The following is a 16,821-nucleotide window of genomic DNA, read 5'->3' on the forward strand; positions in this document are numbered from 1 at the left end:
GTAGTGTGAATCCCTAAAAAAAAAGAAGAAGCTAAACTTGGTGTGAAGAAGCAAAAAGTAACCATTTTCACAGCAAAATTAAACCTGGTCTCCTTTGTTTGTAAGGCATTGGATTCTCTTTAATTGAAATATCTAATTAGATGGCCCAATCAGGCCTATCGACTCATTTTGCATCTATTTTGTAAGAGATTATACGTTCTTCAAAATAAATTAGTTGAATATTGGGAGTCACTCGATTAATAATATTTATTTAAAAAATAATTAACGAATAATATAATTTTAAAAGTAATTTGTTAATTATTTTTTAAATAAATGTGATATGAGAAAAACTAAGTATATACCCCTATGCATCTTATAACTAAGTAAAAAAAAGGACATAATTCAATGCTTTTTTAGCCATAACTAAATAAATAAATAAGGCCTCGTTTGGGAACAGGCTAATTTAGTAACTTTTTGGCTAATTACGAAAAGCTGTGCAAAAAGTAGAGAGAAGCCGTAATTATTGATTTTTTGGTATGACTAATTGGCTAATTGGCTAATTTAGTAACTTTTTGGCTAATTGGCTAAAAAGGTAGCATCCCAAACGAGGCCTAAATTATAATCAAATATTACATGAGATATAATTAAAAATCTCATGAGTCATAATTAAAATATTATCATAATTAAAAAAAAATTATAATTAAAGAAAAAATATATTAAGATGGTATGGTCATATACAACGAAAATCAACAGAGACAGTAATGAAGAAATGCAATATAGTGATGGTAGAAGTAAAGCTATGTAAAATATTGTCCAATCCGCTAAAATCGCACCGATCTGCACTACTTTATCCGCTAATCGTGGTTTTGAACTTAAAATTTTTAATTCGCCTTCGAAACCGCTCTGCTTCGCTATAGTTAATACATATATATTTTTTAACTTATAATGAAATATCAAAGTAAAAATAAGTACGAGAGAGATTTAATATATGAAATTTATTATAAATTAGTAGTAAATATATGAAAAATATTATGTAAAATTAATTTGTGTTATATATATATATAAATATATTATACAAATTAATTTTATATATTGATAATGCAGTCTGGTAAGTCGGGTATGGGTCGGATTGATCTAAGCATTCCATGAGTTGGCTGTCCTTCATCTTTTTTATCACACCTGCAACAAGTCTAGTAAGATGGTTTCAAAATAGGGATGGTTCCTTCCTACGGATCCTTCAGCGATCAAATTAGATGAAGAAGACGGCGAGGGTAAGAACTTAGAGAAATTTAAGCGTAGAGAGAGAGAGAGAGAGAGAGAGAGAGAGAGAATTGCTACCAAGCGGTTCTCATAAACTTTCTTATATCTCTTATTAATCATTTCCTTGTCTATTCATGTTGTTCCATTGGCCGAAAGTCTGCTACTTTCTTGCCTTCGGCCATGGCCATTTCACCATGCCCCATAGTGAGAGGTCTTATTACATTTAATGTCTTGACAGTCGCATTTAATGCTTGGCGCATGTGGGTTCAATAACTTTGAAGAATTTTTGTCTGCCACGTAGTTGGACTCTTGTTTGGTATGTGTCCAGCTGATGCCTGAGCTTGATTATTGTGGATTTTCTATCAAGTTTGGTGTTGAGCTTGTTCTAAGCTTTTATAATGATAGTTAACCAAATAATTGTTTGAGAAACCCATAGCGACTATAGGTTGGGCCCTCTCAGGCCATGCCCATCATATATTATGCAATGGCTTAATAATTTGTTAAAATGTTCATTAATTCATCAATTTGGCTAAAATCGCAATTTGTTAATCCGTCAATCTGTTATTTGGTTTATAATTTTACTTTTAAATAATCTAAATCGCATTACGCACATTCCTATATAGAAAGTAGTGCTAGAGAAAGGAGTAGATCTAAATTAATGGAAATTAATGTAATAAATAAATATATAAATCATCTTTATTTAATTAATAAAATGATCTTAAATAGAGTCTACTGAAAAAAATTCATACAAGCAACCCTATTTGATAGCCTTGGTTAGATTTGGTTTGGTTTGGTTTGCTTTGGGTTGGTTAAAAAAAAAAAAAAAAAAAAAAAGGCTTTGCGTATCGTAGAATTTGGGGCATTTCGCTAAATAAGCTAAAATAATAAATCAATTCCCAAACTAAGCCTAGTTTTGAAAGAATTCACAAAATAAGCTAACTTGCGGTTCACAATCGCGATTTCAACATATTTGCACCTATCTCGCGTGAAAGTTGTTAAATCTTAAATTCGTGGTTACAAAAAGCGCTTTTGATTAAGAAATCGCGGTTACAAAACGCGATTTTAATTAATTTTTTTTTCTTCTGAACTCGCTGTTCTGAACCACAATTTTATCCAAAAAAATTTTTCTTCTAAACTCGCTGTTCCTAACCACGATTTTATGAAAAAAAAAATTTCTTCTGAACTCGCTGTTTCGAATCACGCTTTTAGACCAAAAACTTTTTCTGCTGAAATCGTGGTTGTGAACCACGATTTCAATACTGATTTGCCAAGACCAACTGTTGGCTAATGTAAAGTATACACAGTTGGACTAATAAAGCTATTTCATAAAAAAAAAAAATAAAAATAAAAAAATCTAACAAATAAATTTCTAAAAATAAAAATAAAAATAAAATTCTAAAAATTTACGCTACCTTAGTGTTTAGGGATAAAATTTATTTTTTTTATTTTACTAAAATAAAAATAAATAAATTTTAAGAATTAAACCCTAAACCTTAAAATAAAAAAATAAAATTTATCCGTAAACACTAAGGTAGCGTTTGGTAACGTTTGCGTTTTTTGTTTATATTTATGAAAATTTTATAAACTAGTTTTTATTTATTTTTAGAAAAACATAAATTACAAACGAGTTTGGTTTGAACAAAATGTTTAAAAAATTTTATAAAATAATTATTGAAAGAAAATAATTATTTGAAAATTTTATCCCTAAACAATTATTTATCCCTAAACAAATAATTGAAAGAAAATTTTATAAAATAATTATTGTTTAAAAAAAATTTATAAAATTTAATTGAAAAAAATAATTATTTGAAAAAAAAAATTAATTGGGAAAAAAAATATTTGAAAAAAAAATTAATAGAAAAAAATAATTAATTGAAAAAAATAATTGAAAAAAAATTATTTGGTCTTAATTTCAAATAATTGAAAAAAAATAAGACCAAATAATTGAAATTAAGACCAAATGATTTTTTTCAATTAATTTTTGTTTCTATTAGTTTTTTTTTTCAATTAATATTTTTTTTCAATTAAATTTTTTTGAAATATTTTTTTTCCCAATTAAATTTTTTTTCAAATAATTATTTTTTCAATATTTTAGTCTTGAACAAACATATTTTTTATTTTACGTTTTTAAATTTTTTTAAACATTTTAAAACTAAACGCATTTAAATTTTATAATTTTTTTTAAACATTTTGTTCAAACCAAACTCATTTGTAATTTATGTTTTTCTAAAAATAAATAAAAACTAGTATATAAAATTTTCATAAATATAAACAAAAAACGTAAACGTTACCAAACGCTACATTAGTGTTTACGGATAAATTTTATTTTTTTTATTTTAAAGTTTAGGGTTTAATTCTTAAAATTTATTTATTTTTGTTTTAGTAAAATAAAAAAAATAAATTTTATCCCTAAACACTAAGGTAGCGTAAATTTTTAGAATTTTATTTTTATTTTTATTTTTAGAAATTTATTTGTTAGATTTTTTTTATTTTTTATTTTTTTTTATGAAATAGCTTTATTAGTCCAACTGTGTATACTTTACATTAGCCATCAGTTGGTCTTGGCAAATCAGTATTGAAATCGTGGTTCACAACCACGATTTCAGCAGAAAAAGTTTTTGGTCTAAAAGCGTGATTTGAAACAGTGAGTTCAGAAGAAATTTTTTTTTCATAAAATCGTGGTTAGGAATAGCGAGTTTAGAAGAAATTTTTTTTTGGATAAAATCGTGGTTTAGAACAGCGAGTTCAGAAGAAAAAAAAATTAATTAAAATCGCGTTTTGTAACCGCGATTTCTTAATCAAAAGCGCTTTTTGTAACCACGAATTTAAGATTTACCAACTTTCAAGCGAGATAGGTGCAAATATGTTGAAATCGCGATTGTGAACAGTGAGTTAACTTATTTTGAGAATTCTTTCAAAACTAGGCTTAGTTTGAGAATTGATTTATTATTTTTGCTTATTTAGAGAAATGCCCCGTAGAATTTCCCTTGGATAAAATAGCTGTGATATGTTGTTTGCTAATGTTAAATTCTAGAGAGAGAGGTAGCTGGAGAGAATGAATGAATGAGAACCCCGCCTGCCCTTGTTTCACTCGCAATTGACGCTGCCCTCCTTAACCTCCCCAACATTTCCGATCTCTCCTCCATCCCTGAACACATCCTTCTTGAGCTATTCCTGGTACTCTCTCTCTCTCTCTCTCTCTCTCTCTCTCTCTCTCTCTCACCCTTTATATGTATGCATCTTTACTTGGGTTACTCATCCTTTGCTTTAATTCTCTTCTAAAATATGACAGGTATGATCTCTCAATTTCGTAGTGTTTGCTTTACTTTCTTGTTCTTAGGTCAACTGTACCCTACTCTCAGATTGTTTTTTTAATTTTACGTGGGGCAAAGTTTAGATCTTTTGGATATTTTTCTTTGATTTTACTTTTGTAATTTGGACTAAATATGCATATGATTGTGTGTATTTCATGTTAGATAGTGGATCTGTTGATGGACAATAAGAATCGAAATAAAACAAAAATCAGTTTAGTTTATCACAGTCCTCTTGTACATATTTTCATCTGTATGGTCATCACAAAAGGGCATATTGGAATTTCTAAGATAATTAATGGGATTGTTTTTAATCTTCTAGTGATCTATAACTTTTTTAAGTTCTCAATGATTGACTCAGGTTTTTCAATTTATTTATTTGTTTTATTTTTTATGGATTTTCTAAATTTCTTGCTAACGTTACAACTTGACTCTGAAGCACATTTTGGTTTTCTCATTTTATTTTATTTTATTTTATTTTTTAAAGATAGTAATTTTGACTGTGGCAATTGTTTCTGCAATCACTCTTGTGAAAGCAAAAAGAGAAAATAAACTTTCTTTTAATTGAATCGGAAAAGCTTTTTCTTTCTGGATCAATGGTCTATCTATTTATTGTGTGCAAAACACACCATTATCAAATCAAAATTGCCCTGGCTATTGCCGTTTAATGTATTATTGTTTATGCCATGTTTTTTTGTTTTTGTTTTTTTTTCTCGTGCAAGTGTACTTTTTCTTTTTCTTTGAAATATGTTGTGATCCTGACTGGTCTGTTGCATACATGCCTTATCGAATTGTTGAAATCAGGATGGTTTTTGAATGGGTTCCTATAGATATGATGTTGGCAAACCATATAAACAACTGTGATGTATGATGTGTGCACTATTCTGTTAAAAAATATATGAAGAGATTTTATATTTAGTTACTCCACTTGTCTATTGTAATTTGTAATAATTAAATGATATATTATAAATACTGTCTAAATGCTGAGACAAATATTGTTTAGGCAACCTTAAGGTGGTGTGGAAACTTAGTTGAGGAGTTCAATTGTTGGCAAATCTTGTTGGTTTCTTTTGTTTTAGTTGTTGGTCTTGGTTAAAAAATATTGATTGTGTTAATGAATTTAAGCATTGTGATATGGATTATAGGTTATATGACTCTTCATCTCATAAGTATTTTGTTTAAATATTGCTAATTAGCATGGATCATTGATATTGTAACTATTTTATTTCTATTGTCCCATGAAGTTTGCCTTCCTTTCTATTTTTCTCTTTTCTCTGATATATTCATCATCAGAAGTCAAAGCGCCGAGTTTTTAGTATTATACATCTATATTATCAGACAATGGAAAATGATTTAGATGCATCAAATGTAGGTGGATGGTTTTGGAAGTGCAAAATGGAAAGTGTGATTTTTTTGTTCATTAACTTATCTCTCATTACACAAGGACTATTCAAATAGGACACTCTTTGTGAAAGACACTTTGTAGTACGAAAGGATTCTAATTCCCAATTGGTGGTTGGATTATTCGATTGTTAGAAAATTTGTTATCAAATTATTATCTACATGTTGATATGAAAATTTTAAGTATATTCTCAACAGCTTTCTTATATTTCCTTGATCAATTGAATATTATTAGTATTGCTCTAGGGCATAAAACATTGCATCAGATTTCCTATTTGTCATGGGAGTTGGAATCTCGATTTTTTAGCATGTGTTATGTAGCAGTCTGTGATCTTTGCTTTTGCTTTTGAGTAGGTGGTGAAGAATTTTTGGTTATGTGTTAATGCATTAAATATTACAGGCCTATCTCTCCTCTAGCGATCATGCACACTATTGGTTAAAAAAATAGTATTGAGAGACAAATCAATATTAGTTGTAGTGTAGCTGTATCATGAGTATTGAGTCTTATATATCAGGAATCGGGTTACACTATTGTGAATTTTTAAAATCATCAGCAACCTTTTAAAACTCAATTATACACATTTCAAAAAATTCGTTAAAGCTCAATTTTTCACATTTTGTTCTTGATTCTACAAGTGCCAGCATCAGGTTTTGAAGATGTGAAGTGTCACATTTTTTTATACGCAAATCACTGCATTTTCTTTTTGGTGGCAACTTGGCAAGTATTGCATCATTGCTTTGAATGCCTTTAATGTTGACATGACACATTTATTATACATTAAGGCCTCGTTTGGGAACAGGTTAATTTAGTAACTTTTTGGCTATTTGGCTAAAAAGGTAGGTAAAAAAAGCTTGTATGTTTGGGATGACTTTTTGGCTAATTACGAAAAGATGTGCAAAAAGTAGAGAGAAAAGAGAATCTTTGACTTTTTGGTATGGGTTGTTGGCTTTTTGGCTAATTTAGTAACTTTTTGGCTAATTGGCTAAAATAGCCTCTTGCCAAACGAGGCCTAAGTAAAATGCATATATAGTTTAAATTGTGTATTTCCACTAGTTGATTAGGTATTTGTATCACATGTCATTTGGGTTTTCTAGGTGCATCTTGTCATTTGGGTTTTTTGCTTTTCTTCTCTCCCTATATGTGGGTAGTGATTCCGAAAAAAGAAAGGAAGTGGCTTAGACATATCCTTTTAATTAGTAACCTAGAACAATCGATCACGTATTGATAAATACAATGTTCCATATGTTCCTTGAAATTCTTCTCCCATGGGACCATTTGAATCTATATGCATTCTTGGTTCTTTCTCTTGACTCTTCCAAATGAGAGAGATATTAGCTGATAGGAAAAAAAAAGGGCCCATTTCCAACTCCTTGTTTCCATTTATCTGGGGGTGGTGTAGGTATGGACCGCGTGTAGACCAAAGTTTTCGCATTAATTGCAACAGTGCCTGCTCTTGGACTTGAACTTATTTGCCTTGTTTGGTTTGTGTTTCTCAAAAAATTTTGGGAAAAATTCTCTACAAATAAGTTTTCAAAAGTAATCAAACCAAACAAATTTTTCCAAAATTTTTTCCAAAACTTGTTTGGTTTACAAGTTTTCCAAACAAATCTCTCTCTCATACACATCAAATCAATCACTTTTTTCAAAACTCTCTCTCAAAATAATTTTTTAAAACATCTTTTGAAAAAAAACCAAACCAAACAAATTTTCGTACTTTTTATCTCAAAACATGTTTCTCAAATACAAACCAAACAAGCCTAATATCTCTCACTTGGCAACCTGAGCTTTTTCTGTTGCACACTACAATGTTCCCTAGATTGATGTTAGTTGATACTTTATTCATTACGATTCCATGATACAGATTGGTACCCTCTAGACGGGATTCCATTCCATAATGGAAGTTGTGCAGATCCATACACCTAACAGAGTTTGTTTGATGCATTTCTCATGCTTTCATGTGAAATATTTTTATGAGGTTTTGAGAGGAAGTCACATTTTGTCTTTTTAGTGGGAGCGATTTGGTGTTCTTTGCTTTGTGCAGCTCAAGGAAGGATTCTCACTATAGAGAAGGAGATGAATTTTGGTGAACTGGTGTTGTATGTACAAGAAAGATGGTGTATCAGTGAACCACCTTTTGATTCATTGTCAAGTTGCTCAGGAAATGCCCTTGGTTCTTATTTGGTTTGGGGTGGAGTGGATGTTCCCTTTTGGAGTTGATGATCTTTTGCATTGTTGGAGAGGTGCTAGGGTGGGAAGGAGGAAAACGAACGTATGGTGCTTGATTCCTTTATACATCATGTGAATCATCTGGGGAGAGAGAAATAGTAGGTCTTTTGATGGTTGAAGGGTACCTTTTTATAGCCTCTAACTTTTGCTAGTTTTTGGTATAGCTGGCAGATAGGTGTTGCTAACCCTTCCCGTGAACAATTTATGGATTTTATAGAGCTTTCTGACAATAGAGGAGGTGTATATAGGTTTTTTTTCTTGTTTGCATCTATGCTTTTGGTTGTACTTGGGTGGCATTACTTAATGCGTTTTGAAGGAAATTTTTTATTATTTATCAAAATAAAATAAAAAATCATTTGGGCTGGACCAGATTTCATTCTGCCTATAATTCCAGTACACGTAGGTCTGTATTGGCAATGGAGCTTGTTTGGGCTGGACCACATGTGTTAGGAAGTATTTTGTCTGTGTCTCTCATGTGTCATGCCTTGCATTTTTTTGAAAATTTCTATGTCAATGTGTTCGTGTCATATCACAGTTGTGTTGCGTGTCAGCATCGATCATGCTGAGCATTTGGCTTCACTCTCCCCTCATAATTCAATGTGAACCCTCTACTTTTCATGCCTATATTGACCTTAGAAGGTAGCAGCCACCTGAAACCTCCGCCTTGTTTGCTTGTGAATGGGTGTTAATAATGGGGATCATTTGAATCCTACCGGAGTTCAAATTTTTATTTTTATTTTTAAATCCTACTGTTTCCTCTGCAGGATTCTTGTTCTAGGCTCACATGTTCATGAATCACTTGGCCTGTAACTAAGCTGAATATTATTTTCTCTTATTGTGTAAACACTTCATATTTGAAAATGTCGGTTGAAAAGGTTGCTGGTTCAGGCACATAGCTCTGATAGGATACTCTGAAATCATCAGAAATGTCATGTTCTTACATTGTGTATATGCTCACAATTTGAACTTTTGGCATGAATATGAGAACATGACATTGGATCTGTGCATGGCCAGTTTTACATCTTATTCAACCTGCCTTATTGTTCTTGAGATGTACGCATGGTGTTAATGCTTTATAGGGTATCTTGATTACTAGAGCATCAGGTCTTTAGTTACACTTTTCCTGTCCTGTGATAGTAATTGCTTTCTTAGTGATACTGATCTTCTCTGTGGCTTTATATGATACATAATTTAATAATGAATCATGAACTCGAAACAAGATGAGTAACATAAACAATAGATAACTGAGTGTTAGGTTGCCTCTTGTTTAAGGATGTCTTCCTTGATGACCAACTCTGGATCACTCACAAATGCAAAGTTGAAGCTAAGCAAACTATTTATTGCGGGATTATGTCAACCTTGTTGATGTTTGTGTCCCCTCTTGGTAAAATTTAATTGAAACTTGTCATTTAGTTTGTGATTATATCACTTGCATGTTGGTTGTATAATTGTTTTTTATTTTTGTCAAATCGTTGTGGTGTATAGAAGTCATTTCCATTTTGAAAATTGTAGTGTCTAACTTCTAGTAGGGATTATTTCTAAATTTTGACCATTGATTTTGTTTCTCTTGCTAGCAGAATCCTTGTTTATTGGTCTAGTGGTAATAGGCTAAGCAGAAGTCATCACAAGTCTAGCAACTCTAATCCTTGCTTTCAAAAGCATTAATTTTGACACAGTGAAGTTACTAGTGTTATCTGGTTGTGTAGATTCAGCATTTTATTTTGTCTTCGTTCCTACAGTCAAATTACGAAAACATCATGTTTCAAATCTTTTGTTGCCTTTTGTTGTAAAGTTTGGATCTAGCTTGATAGACTTGTTGATACTCTTGAGTGAAGCATGAAATGATCTCGTATTAGGAAATCTATCTCTTCTTATGTAGTATGTTTGTTGTGCTTGCTCGTCTGGGACATGATTATTTGGAATCATTCTTGCATCCTGTGTACACACACACTTGTATGAAAACTCTTGTCTACTGTATTATGGTTACCCCTTTTCTGATATAAATATCCTTACGCAAGTGTAAGTTATTTCTTAATTGGCAGAGAACTTTGAGAGCTGGGAAGCTGACTGAGAAGAGTTTGAACCTATTTATTGCGACCGGCAAAGAAGAAGTCCTTTCTCTTATCCAGGCACTTAATATCCAGCATGTCCTGACTCCTGTTCTTCCCACTAGTAAGTAATTTTTGAAATATCCAATTTATACTTGAATTTGAAGGAGTTTTCCTCTGACCTTCAAAATTCTTCTTCTCAGGATGCTCTGAGAAATTTTAATATTTGATCGAAGCACACTTTGATATTGGGAATTCGAATTTAGCTACTTTTAGGCAGTGTGAAACCACTTTTTACCTTTATTTCATTATTTGCTTGGCTCAAACTATCAGAACAATGTCTCAAGTAAGCATTAAGGATGATGAGGTTGATATTGTGATCGGTGCACTTCACTCCGATCTTACATCCTTCATGGAAGATTGGAGACTGGTATTCTCAAGATTCCACCTAATAATAGTCAAAGACCCCGACCTCAAAGAGGAACTCAAAACATCAGATGGCTTTAATCTTGATGTCTATACCAAGTCTGATATAGACCGAGTTGTGGGCTCTTCCTCCTCCACTATTCTCTTTTCTGGTTACTCGTGCCGCTACTTTGGTTATCTAATGTCGCGGAAAAAGTACGTTATCTCAGTTGATGATGACTGCTTGCCTGCCAGGGACAATAACGGTGTTTCAATCGATGCCGTGGCCCAACACATTACCAACCTTGCAACCCCAGCTACTCCTTTTTTCTTTAACACGCTCTACGACCCATACCGTAAGGGAGCAGATTTTGTTCGCGGTTACCCATTTAGCTTGCGAACTGGGGTGACGTGTGCTCTGTCATGTGGGTTGTGGCTTAATTTGGCGGACTATGATGCACCAACACAAGCTCTCAAGCCGGGACATCGGAATTCTCGATATGTTGATGCTGTACTGACCGTACCGACTAGGGCAATGATGCCTGTGAGCGGAATCAATATAGGTTTTGATCGTGAGTCCATGGGGCCTGCTTTGTTGCCGGTTTTGAGGTTGGCCGGGGAAGGAAAGGTCAGGTGGGAAACAGTGGAAGATATATGGTGCGGAATGTGTGTTAAAGTGGTGTGCGACCACATGGGCCTCGGTGTGAAAACCGGGCTGCCATACGTGTGGAGAAAGGAGAGAGGTGACGCGGTGGAGAGTTTGAAGAAAGAGTGGGAAGGGGTGAAGCTGATGGAGGAAGTGGTGCCTTTCTTTCAGTCGGTGAGCTTGTCGAGTGAAGCGGTTTCAGCTGAGGATTGTGTGGTTGAGATGGCTGCGGTGGTGAAGGAGCGATTAGGGCCGTTGGATCCAGTTTTTGCTCGTGCTGCGGATGCCATGGTGGACTGGATCAATCTATGGAAGACGGTGGCTGGGACTCGATCAGCGGCCTGAGATAGTAGTAAGTAATTTTGGTTATTTTTACCCCTAAAGGCTTCTTATTTTCTTATGATGTCCTTTTGGATTCTTCATGTTTACCTGAACAAAAATTAATAGGTAATTGCTTTGCTGGAAGTAAAAGATGTTATTGATATTATTTGGTCAATCAGTATGTTACTTTGTATGCACAGAATGCCCAAATTTTTGTTTAAAAAATGAAGGGTCTAAATAATTTAATTTTAACCTTTGTTGTATTTTAGTAGTTTAAAAATAAAGTTTTACCGAAATAATTTTAAAAAAATTGATGTGGTGAATTATGTTATAGTAATAGATATTTATTTGCCAAATGCATGGAGTGTTGATATAATATTGTTGATTATGCTAGTGGCTTGTGGAGAAAGAAACTTTTTGAAGTTGAAGTTAAAGTTAATTATATCTTACATTCATTCAACTATGAGAAAGATTGGAATAAATTGATTATGCTGACAAGTTGGATTATACAATCTTATTTAGTAATTTTGAACCTAAAAATGCAAAATGAATAATGTTTAAGTGACATTTTGCTATAGTTGGTTCAATTTTTATTTGATATTACAGTTTTTAATCTTGTTTGGTGTTTTTTTTTTTTCCTTATCTTAAATTGGATTTTGTTAAACTATAAAACAAGATCATATTTTTTTTTTCTTTTACAGTTTTTGTAAGAATTTCTTCATAACTTAATTTATCCAAGTAAATTGAAGATGCTGTTTTAATACATGTAAGCAAACTTTGTGTGGGTACTAACAAATAAAAAAATTGAAGATTATTATTAATTTATCTATAATTTTTTTAGGATAAATTATACTTTAGCCCCTTGTGGTTTACCCAAATAACCTGGAGCCCTTTTGTAGTTTTATTTGTAACACTTAAACCCTTGAATTTCATACTAAAGTATAATTTTGGACGGACATAACAGAAGTAAAATATCTAAATTATTCTCATTTCTTTCTCTAATTTTTTTCTTAATGCCATTAACAATCAAAATATTCACATTTTTTTTATTAATTTTTTGTATTCCTCTTTTTTTTCTTCTTCATCATCATTCCATGGCAAATCACACACTTCTCATACCATGGAATGACAAATCACACACTTCTCATACCATTATCAAATACAGTCCCGTTACAACAGAGCCCGATTTCCCCATGGCTCGACTGTCCCGAATTTCAAAACAACGCCTTTTTGAATTTTTTTTCTTTTTTTCCTTCTTCCTCCCCCTTCCTTCTTTTCCTTCCCTTCTTCATCCCCCTCCTTCTCTTCTACCTTCTTCCTTCCCTTCCCTTCTTCCTTCCATTTTGAACTTTCAATTGAGAGAGTTATTGAAACAAAATCAAAAACAAAAACTCAAAAAAAAAAAAAAAAATCAACAAACCTAGCAAAAAAATTCAACAAACCCAGCAAACCCACTAACAAACCCACATGAAAATCAAAATCAACCAACCCAGCAAACCCACCAACAAACCCACATGAAAATCAAAATCAACAACTCAAAAAAATCCACAGCAGCAGAGGAAGAAAGAAGAAGAACAGAGGAAGAAACCGCGTCTCTCCGTCGCTATCACCGTTTACACAGCCCGTCTTTCCGTCTCTCCGTCGCCATCATCGTTTACACAGCCCGTCGTTCTTCTCCCTTCTTTGTCGTCGTCGTTCTTCTCCCTTCTTTGTCGCCATCACTGTTGTTCTCCTCCCTCCTCTCTTCCTCTCTCTTCTCTCTCTCTCTCTCGCGTCTCGCTTCTGTTTCTCTCTCTTGCCTCTGTGTTCAAAAGGAAGAAGAAGAAAAGAAAGAAAGAAAAGGAAGAAAAAGAGAAAAAAAAAAGAAAAGAAAAAGAAACCCAAAACGACGTCATTTTGGGTTTCGAGCCAAATTCGAGCCGTTGATTTCGGACCCTCAAACAATTTTCTATCAAATACATATTTCTCTCTCTCTCTCTCTTTAGAATTTAAACCGAAACAAATACTCATCTCTTCCTCTCTAGAATTTAAACCCAAACAAACACTAATCTTTCTATCTTTAAAATTTAAACCAAAACAAACAATCCATAGCTACAAACACCTACCAACCTCATCCCATCTCCTCCACTCAACAAACACCCATTATCTTCTCTCTCTAATTTATTTATTTATTTTATTTTTTGACATGGCTGTTAAATATATATATATATATATATGTATGTGTGTGTGTATATATTTATATATTCATTGGTTGTGTGGGGTCATTTTTTCTTGCCTAATTTGGCTGGGCAACCCTGGTAGTTTCTATGTCAAAAAAAAAAAAAAAAAAAAAAAAAAGAAGAAAAGAAAAGAAAAGAAGGAAAGGATAGAAACTGTTGCTAATGTAGTCAAAGAAAGAATTGATTGATAGTTTTAATTATACATATATGATATATATACATACATATTAACTCATATATATATATATATAATACATATTTACCTATATATAGTGTATATATATGTATGGCTTTAATTTGACAAAAACATTTTGATTATGATCTACAAAATATGCGTTGAAATTAAAAAAATCTTTTTGGGTTGATTCTTTTGGCTGAAAGAAGAGGAACAGGCTGTAAGCTGGTGGAAGAGAAAGGAGAAAAGAAAGGAAATAAAAAGTGATCTTGTGATAACTTTAATTTCTGGGTTGAGCTTGGCTTTCTTAATTTTAATTTTTGGGTTAACTTTATTTGAGTTAAGATAATGATATACATAGATTTTAGAAGAATAATGAAACAAAAATGAAAGAGAAAGATGGAGAAATGAGGGAGATAAGCTAGAAAGAGAGGGAAGCATTTTAGAGAGAGAACTAAATTTTTTGGTTTTCAAAAAAATTGGAAAGAAGAAGAAGTTAAGGAATTATTTAGTGTGGTTGAGGAAGAAAAATTTTGATTTTATGGTCGTGCAACACCTGCTCTGTTGAAACAAACGGTTCCGCCCGAAATTATACTTTGGTATGAAGTTTAAGCGTATAAGTATTACAAATGAAACTATAAGGGGGTTTTGTATTTTTTGGATAAACAACAAGAAATTAAAATGTAATTTATCTTTTTTTTATTATTATAAATATTTATGGAACTCTCATTTTCGGAGTTTGCTAAGGCTCAAAAAAGTCAAGACCAACCATGTTTGTATGATTGCCCTTGCAATATTAATCGACTCTTTATATTGTACTTGTTTGGCATTTTAGCCAACCAAACTACAAATTTGATATTCCAATAGGCTAAAGCAATATACATTAGGCATTACCTTTCATTTGCAAAGAGATAACTACACTTGGAGTGTCAAAGGGAGGCTAGGCAAATGCACCCTACTCCAACAAGAAAAAAATCCCTCCATTTACCATTGTACAAATGTCATGTGACATGTAACATGTTATGGAAAAAAATTTGCACTTTTTATTTTTTTTTATATAACAATTTTATTTTGAAAATTAGTTAATTAATAAAGAGTCTTGTTGCAATATTATCAACACTAGGTGTCTACGTGGCATGTCATGAAAAAATGTTGAATTTTTTATTTTTTGTATACAATTTTTTTTTTTTTTTAAAAATTAGGTAATTACAAAGAGTTTTGTTGGAATATACACCACTTAAAATATATATACTTTTTGTACTTTATCTAGGCAAGATGTCTACAAGAGTTGCTCTAAGTTTTAAATAGCAAAAATTATCATTTTTTAATCACAATATTATCGAGAATTTTTTTTGGATAAGTAATATTCACATGCAAACTCTTAATCTTATTTTAACGAAAATCGTATACTGGAAGGAAGAAATCTTATTTTTTGGTGGGATTCAAATCCTCCTTTTTGAGGGGATTTGAACCATTGACTTCTAGTGAGACATAAGGATTTTGATCAATCGAACTAACTCCCTTGGTTATACATTGAGGGTTTGACTTCTCTGAAGTTTGGATTTCAATTTGAAAGAACGTTTGGGCTTAGTAAGTCCATTTTGAAATCAATTATGATGATCTGAACTATTCACTTTTTTAGATTCATTGAATAGAATATTTATACAAAAAATCAAGATAATTGGACTTTGATAGTTATATGTTTGAATTATATTTGTTTTTAAAAAAATGGATGACAAATATAATTTCAAGAATAGTCAGTAATTTTTTGTAATATAAATTTGATTCAAACACATAGTTACCGATATCCAATCATCTTAATTTTTTGCATGAGTATTCTACTCAATGAGTTCTAAAAAGTGAACGATTCAGATCATCGAAACGGATCCTATGATAGATTTCACAGATCCCTCAAGCTTTTTTATATTGAAATCTCAGCATGAGAAAAGTCCAACCCATATATTTAATAGATTGAAACTTATTTTTGCCTTTCACCATGTGATAATGTCAAATATATGGAAAGGAAAATGATTACAAAATCAACTGAAACTAAAACAACACAAACCCACCATATTTTCTTTATATGAGATTATTTGGGAGGAGTTAAGGCTAATTTTCTCGGTCATTGACTATTTATCTTGGAGTTGCCATTGAGTTCTTAACGCTATGTTTGGAATGAGTTTTTAACGTTATGTTTGATTAGGAGATTTGGAAAAAAAAGAGAGGAAAAAAAAGTGAAATGTGAATAAAATATATCTATATTTCACCAAGTTTCACATACCTTTTCCCTTTTCTTTTCTAAATTTCTTGTCAAATTTCTCTATCAAACACAGCGTAAACTTGTAAATATCATTGACTATTCACTTTTTATGCCTATATGTCTTTGTTCGGATCAATTTGCAACCTTGCTCGTTAAATCAATATGCAAAGTCATCACAATTTTTTAATGTAGCGTATGATATTTATTTATTTGTACTAAATTGTAAAAAGGAATATATATATTTTTTTTAATTTTGCCTGTATAAGGATTATTATTAAAGTCTGTTGTTTATCCTGCTATATTGTTTAGAATGGAATGTCACAGTGGTTAATGTTGTGGTTACTGGAGTTATTCGTGTTCAATTTACTTACTTTCTCTTACCATCAACAACAAAGTTATCTAGCATTTTTTTTGAAAATAATAATAATAAAATAAAATAAAAAAGAAATAACTAAATAGTCTATCTTCAATCTGACATCCTATGGCAAAAATTTATTTATTATTTTCAAAATTTTCAATCCGACGCTTCTTCTAAAAACTTTAAAATTTTCATCTTTAGAATTTTATGA

General features: G+C 31.7%; 1 protein-coding gene across 3 annotated transcripts; it reads left to right on the plus strand.

The window, feature by feature from the left end:
• The first annotated feature begins 4,235 nt into the window (after positions 1-4,235).
• On the plus strand, positions 4,236-11,908 carry RGP5 (Alpha-1,4-glucan-protein synthase family protein). Of its 3 annotated transcripts, XM_082883448.1 has the most exons (4): positions 4,282-4,416; positions 7,994-8,221; positions 10,221-10,350; positions 10,560-11,908. In XM_082883448.1, the coding sequence occupies exon 4, from the start codon at positions 10,564-10,566 to the stop codon at positions 11,620-11,622; it is 1,059 nt and encodes a 352-aa protein (XP_082739574.1). In that variant the 5' UTR covers positions 4,282-4,416; positions 7,994-8,221; positions 10,221-10,350; positions 10,560-10,563; the 3' UTR covers positions 11,623-11,908. The 3 variants fall into 3 exon arrangements, with proteins under 3 accessions (XP_028091220.2, XP_082739574.1, XP_028091219.2); XM_028235419.2 differs by lacking the exon at positions 7,994-8,221 and having other exon boundaries at positions 4,236-4,416; positions 10,574-11,908; XM_028235418.2 differs by lacking the exon at positions 7,994-8,221 and having other exon boundaries at positions 4,389-4,531.
• The last annotated feature ends 4,913 nt before the right edge of the window (positions 11,909-16,821 follow it).

This window comes from Camellia sinensis, chromosome 8, assembly GCF_055761805.1.
Source record: "Camellia sinensis isolate YWXY chromosome 8, ASM5576180v1, whole genome shotgun sequence".
Classification (NCBI taxonomy): domain Eukaryota; kingdom Viridiplantae; phylum Streptophyta; class Magnoliopsida; order Ericales; family Theaceae; genus Camellia; species Camellia sinensis.

What these genes read in the sequence shown, in the direction of transcription:
- RGP5 (XM_028235419.2), top strand. Translation starts at nt 4,303, where the DNA reads ATGAGAACCCCGCCTGCCCTTGTTTCACTCGCAATTGACGCTGCCCTC. An exon ending in TCCTTCTTGAGCTATTCCTG is followed by an intron (nt 4,417 to 10,220) that starts GTACTCTCTCTC and finishes CTTAATTGGCAG; the next exon opens with AGAACTTTGAGAGCTGGGAA. An exon ending in GACTCCTGTTCTTCCCACTA is followed by an intron (nt 10,351 to 10,573) that starts GTAAGTAATTTT and finishes CAATGTCTCAAG; the next exon opens with TAAGCATTAAGGATGATGAG.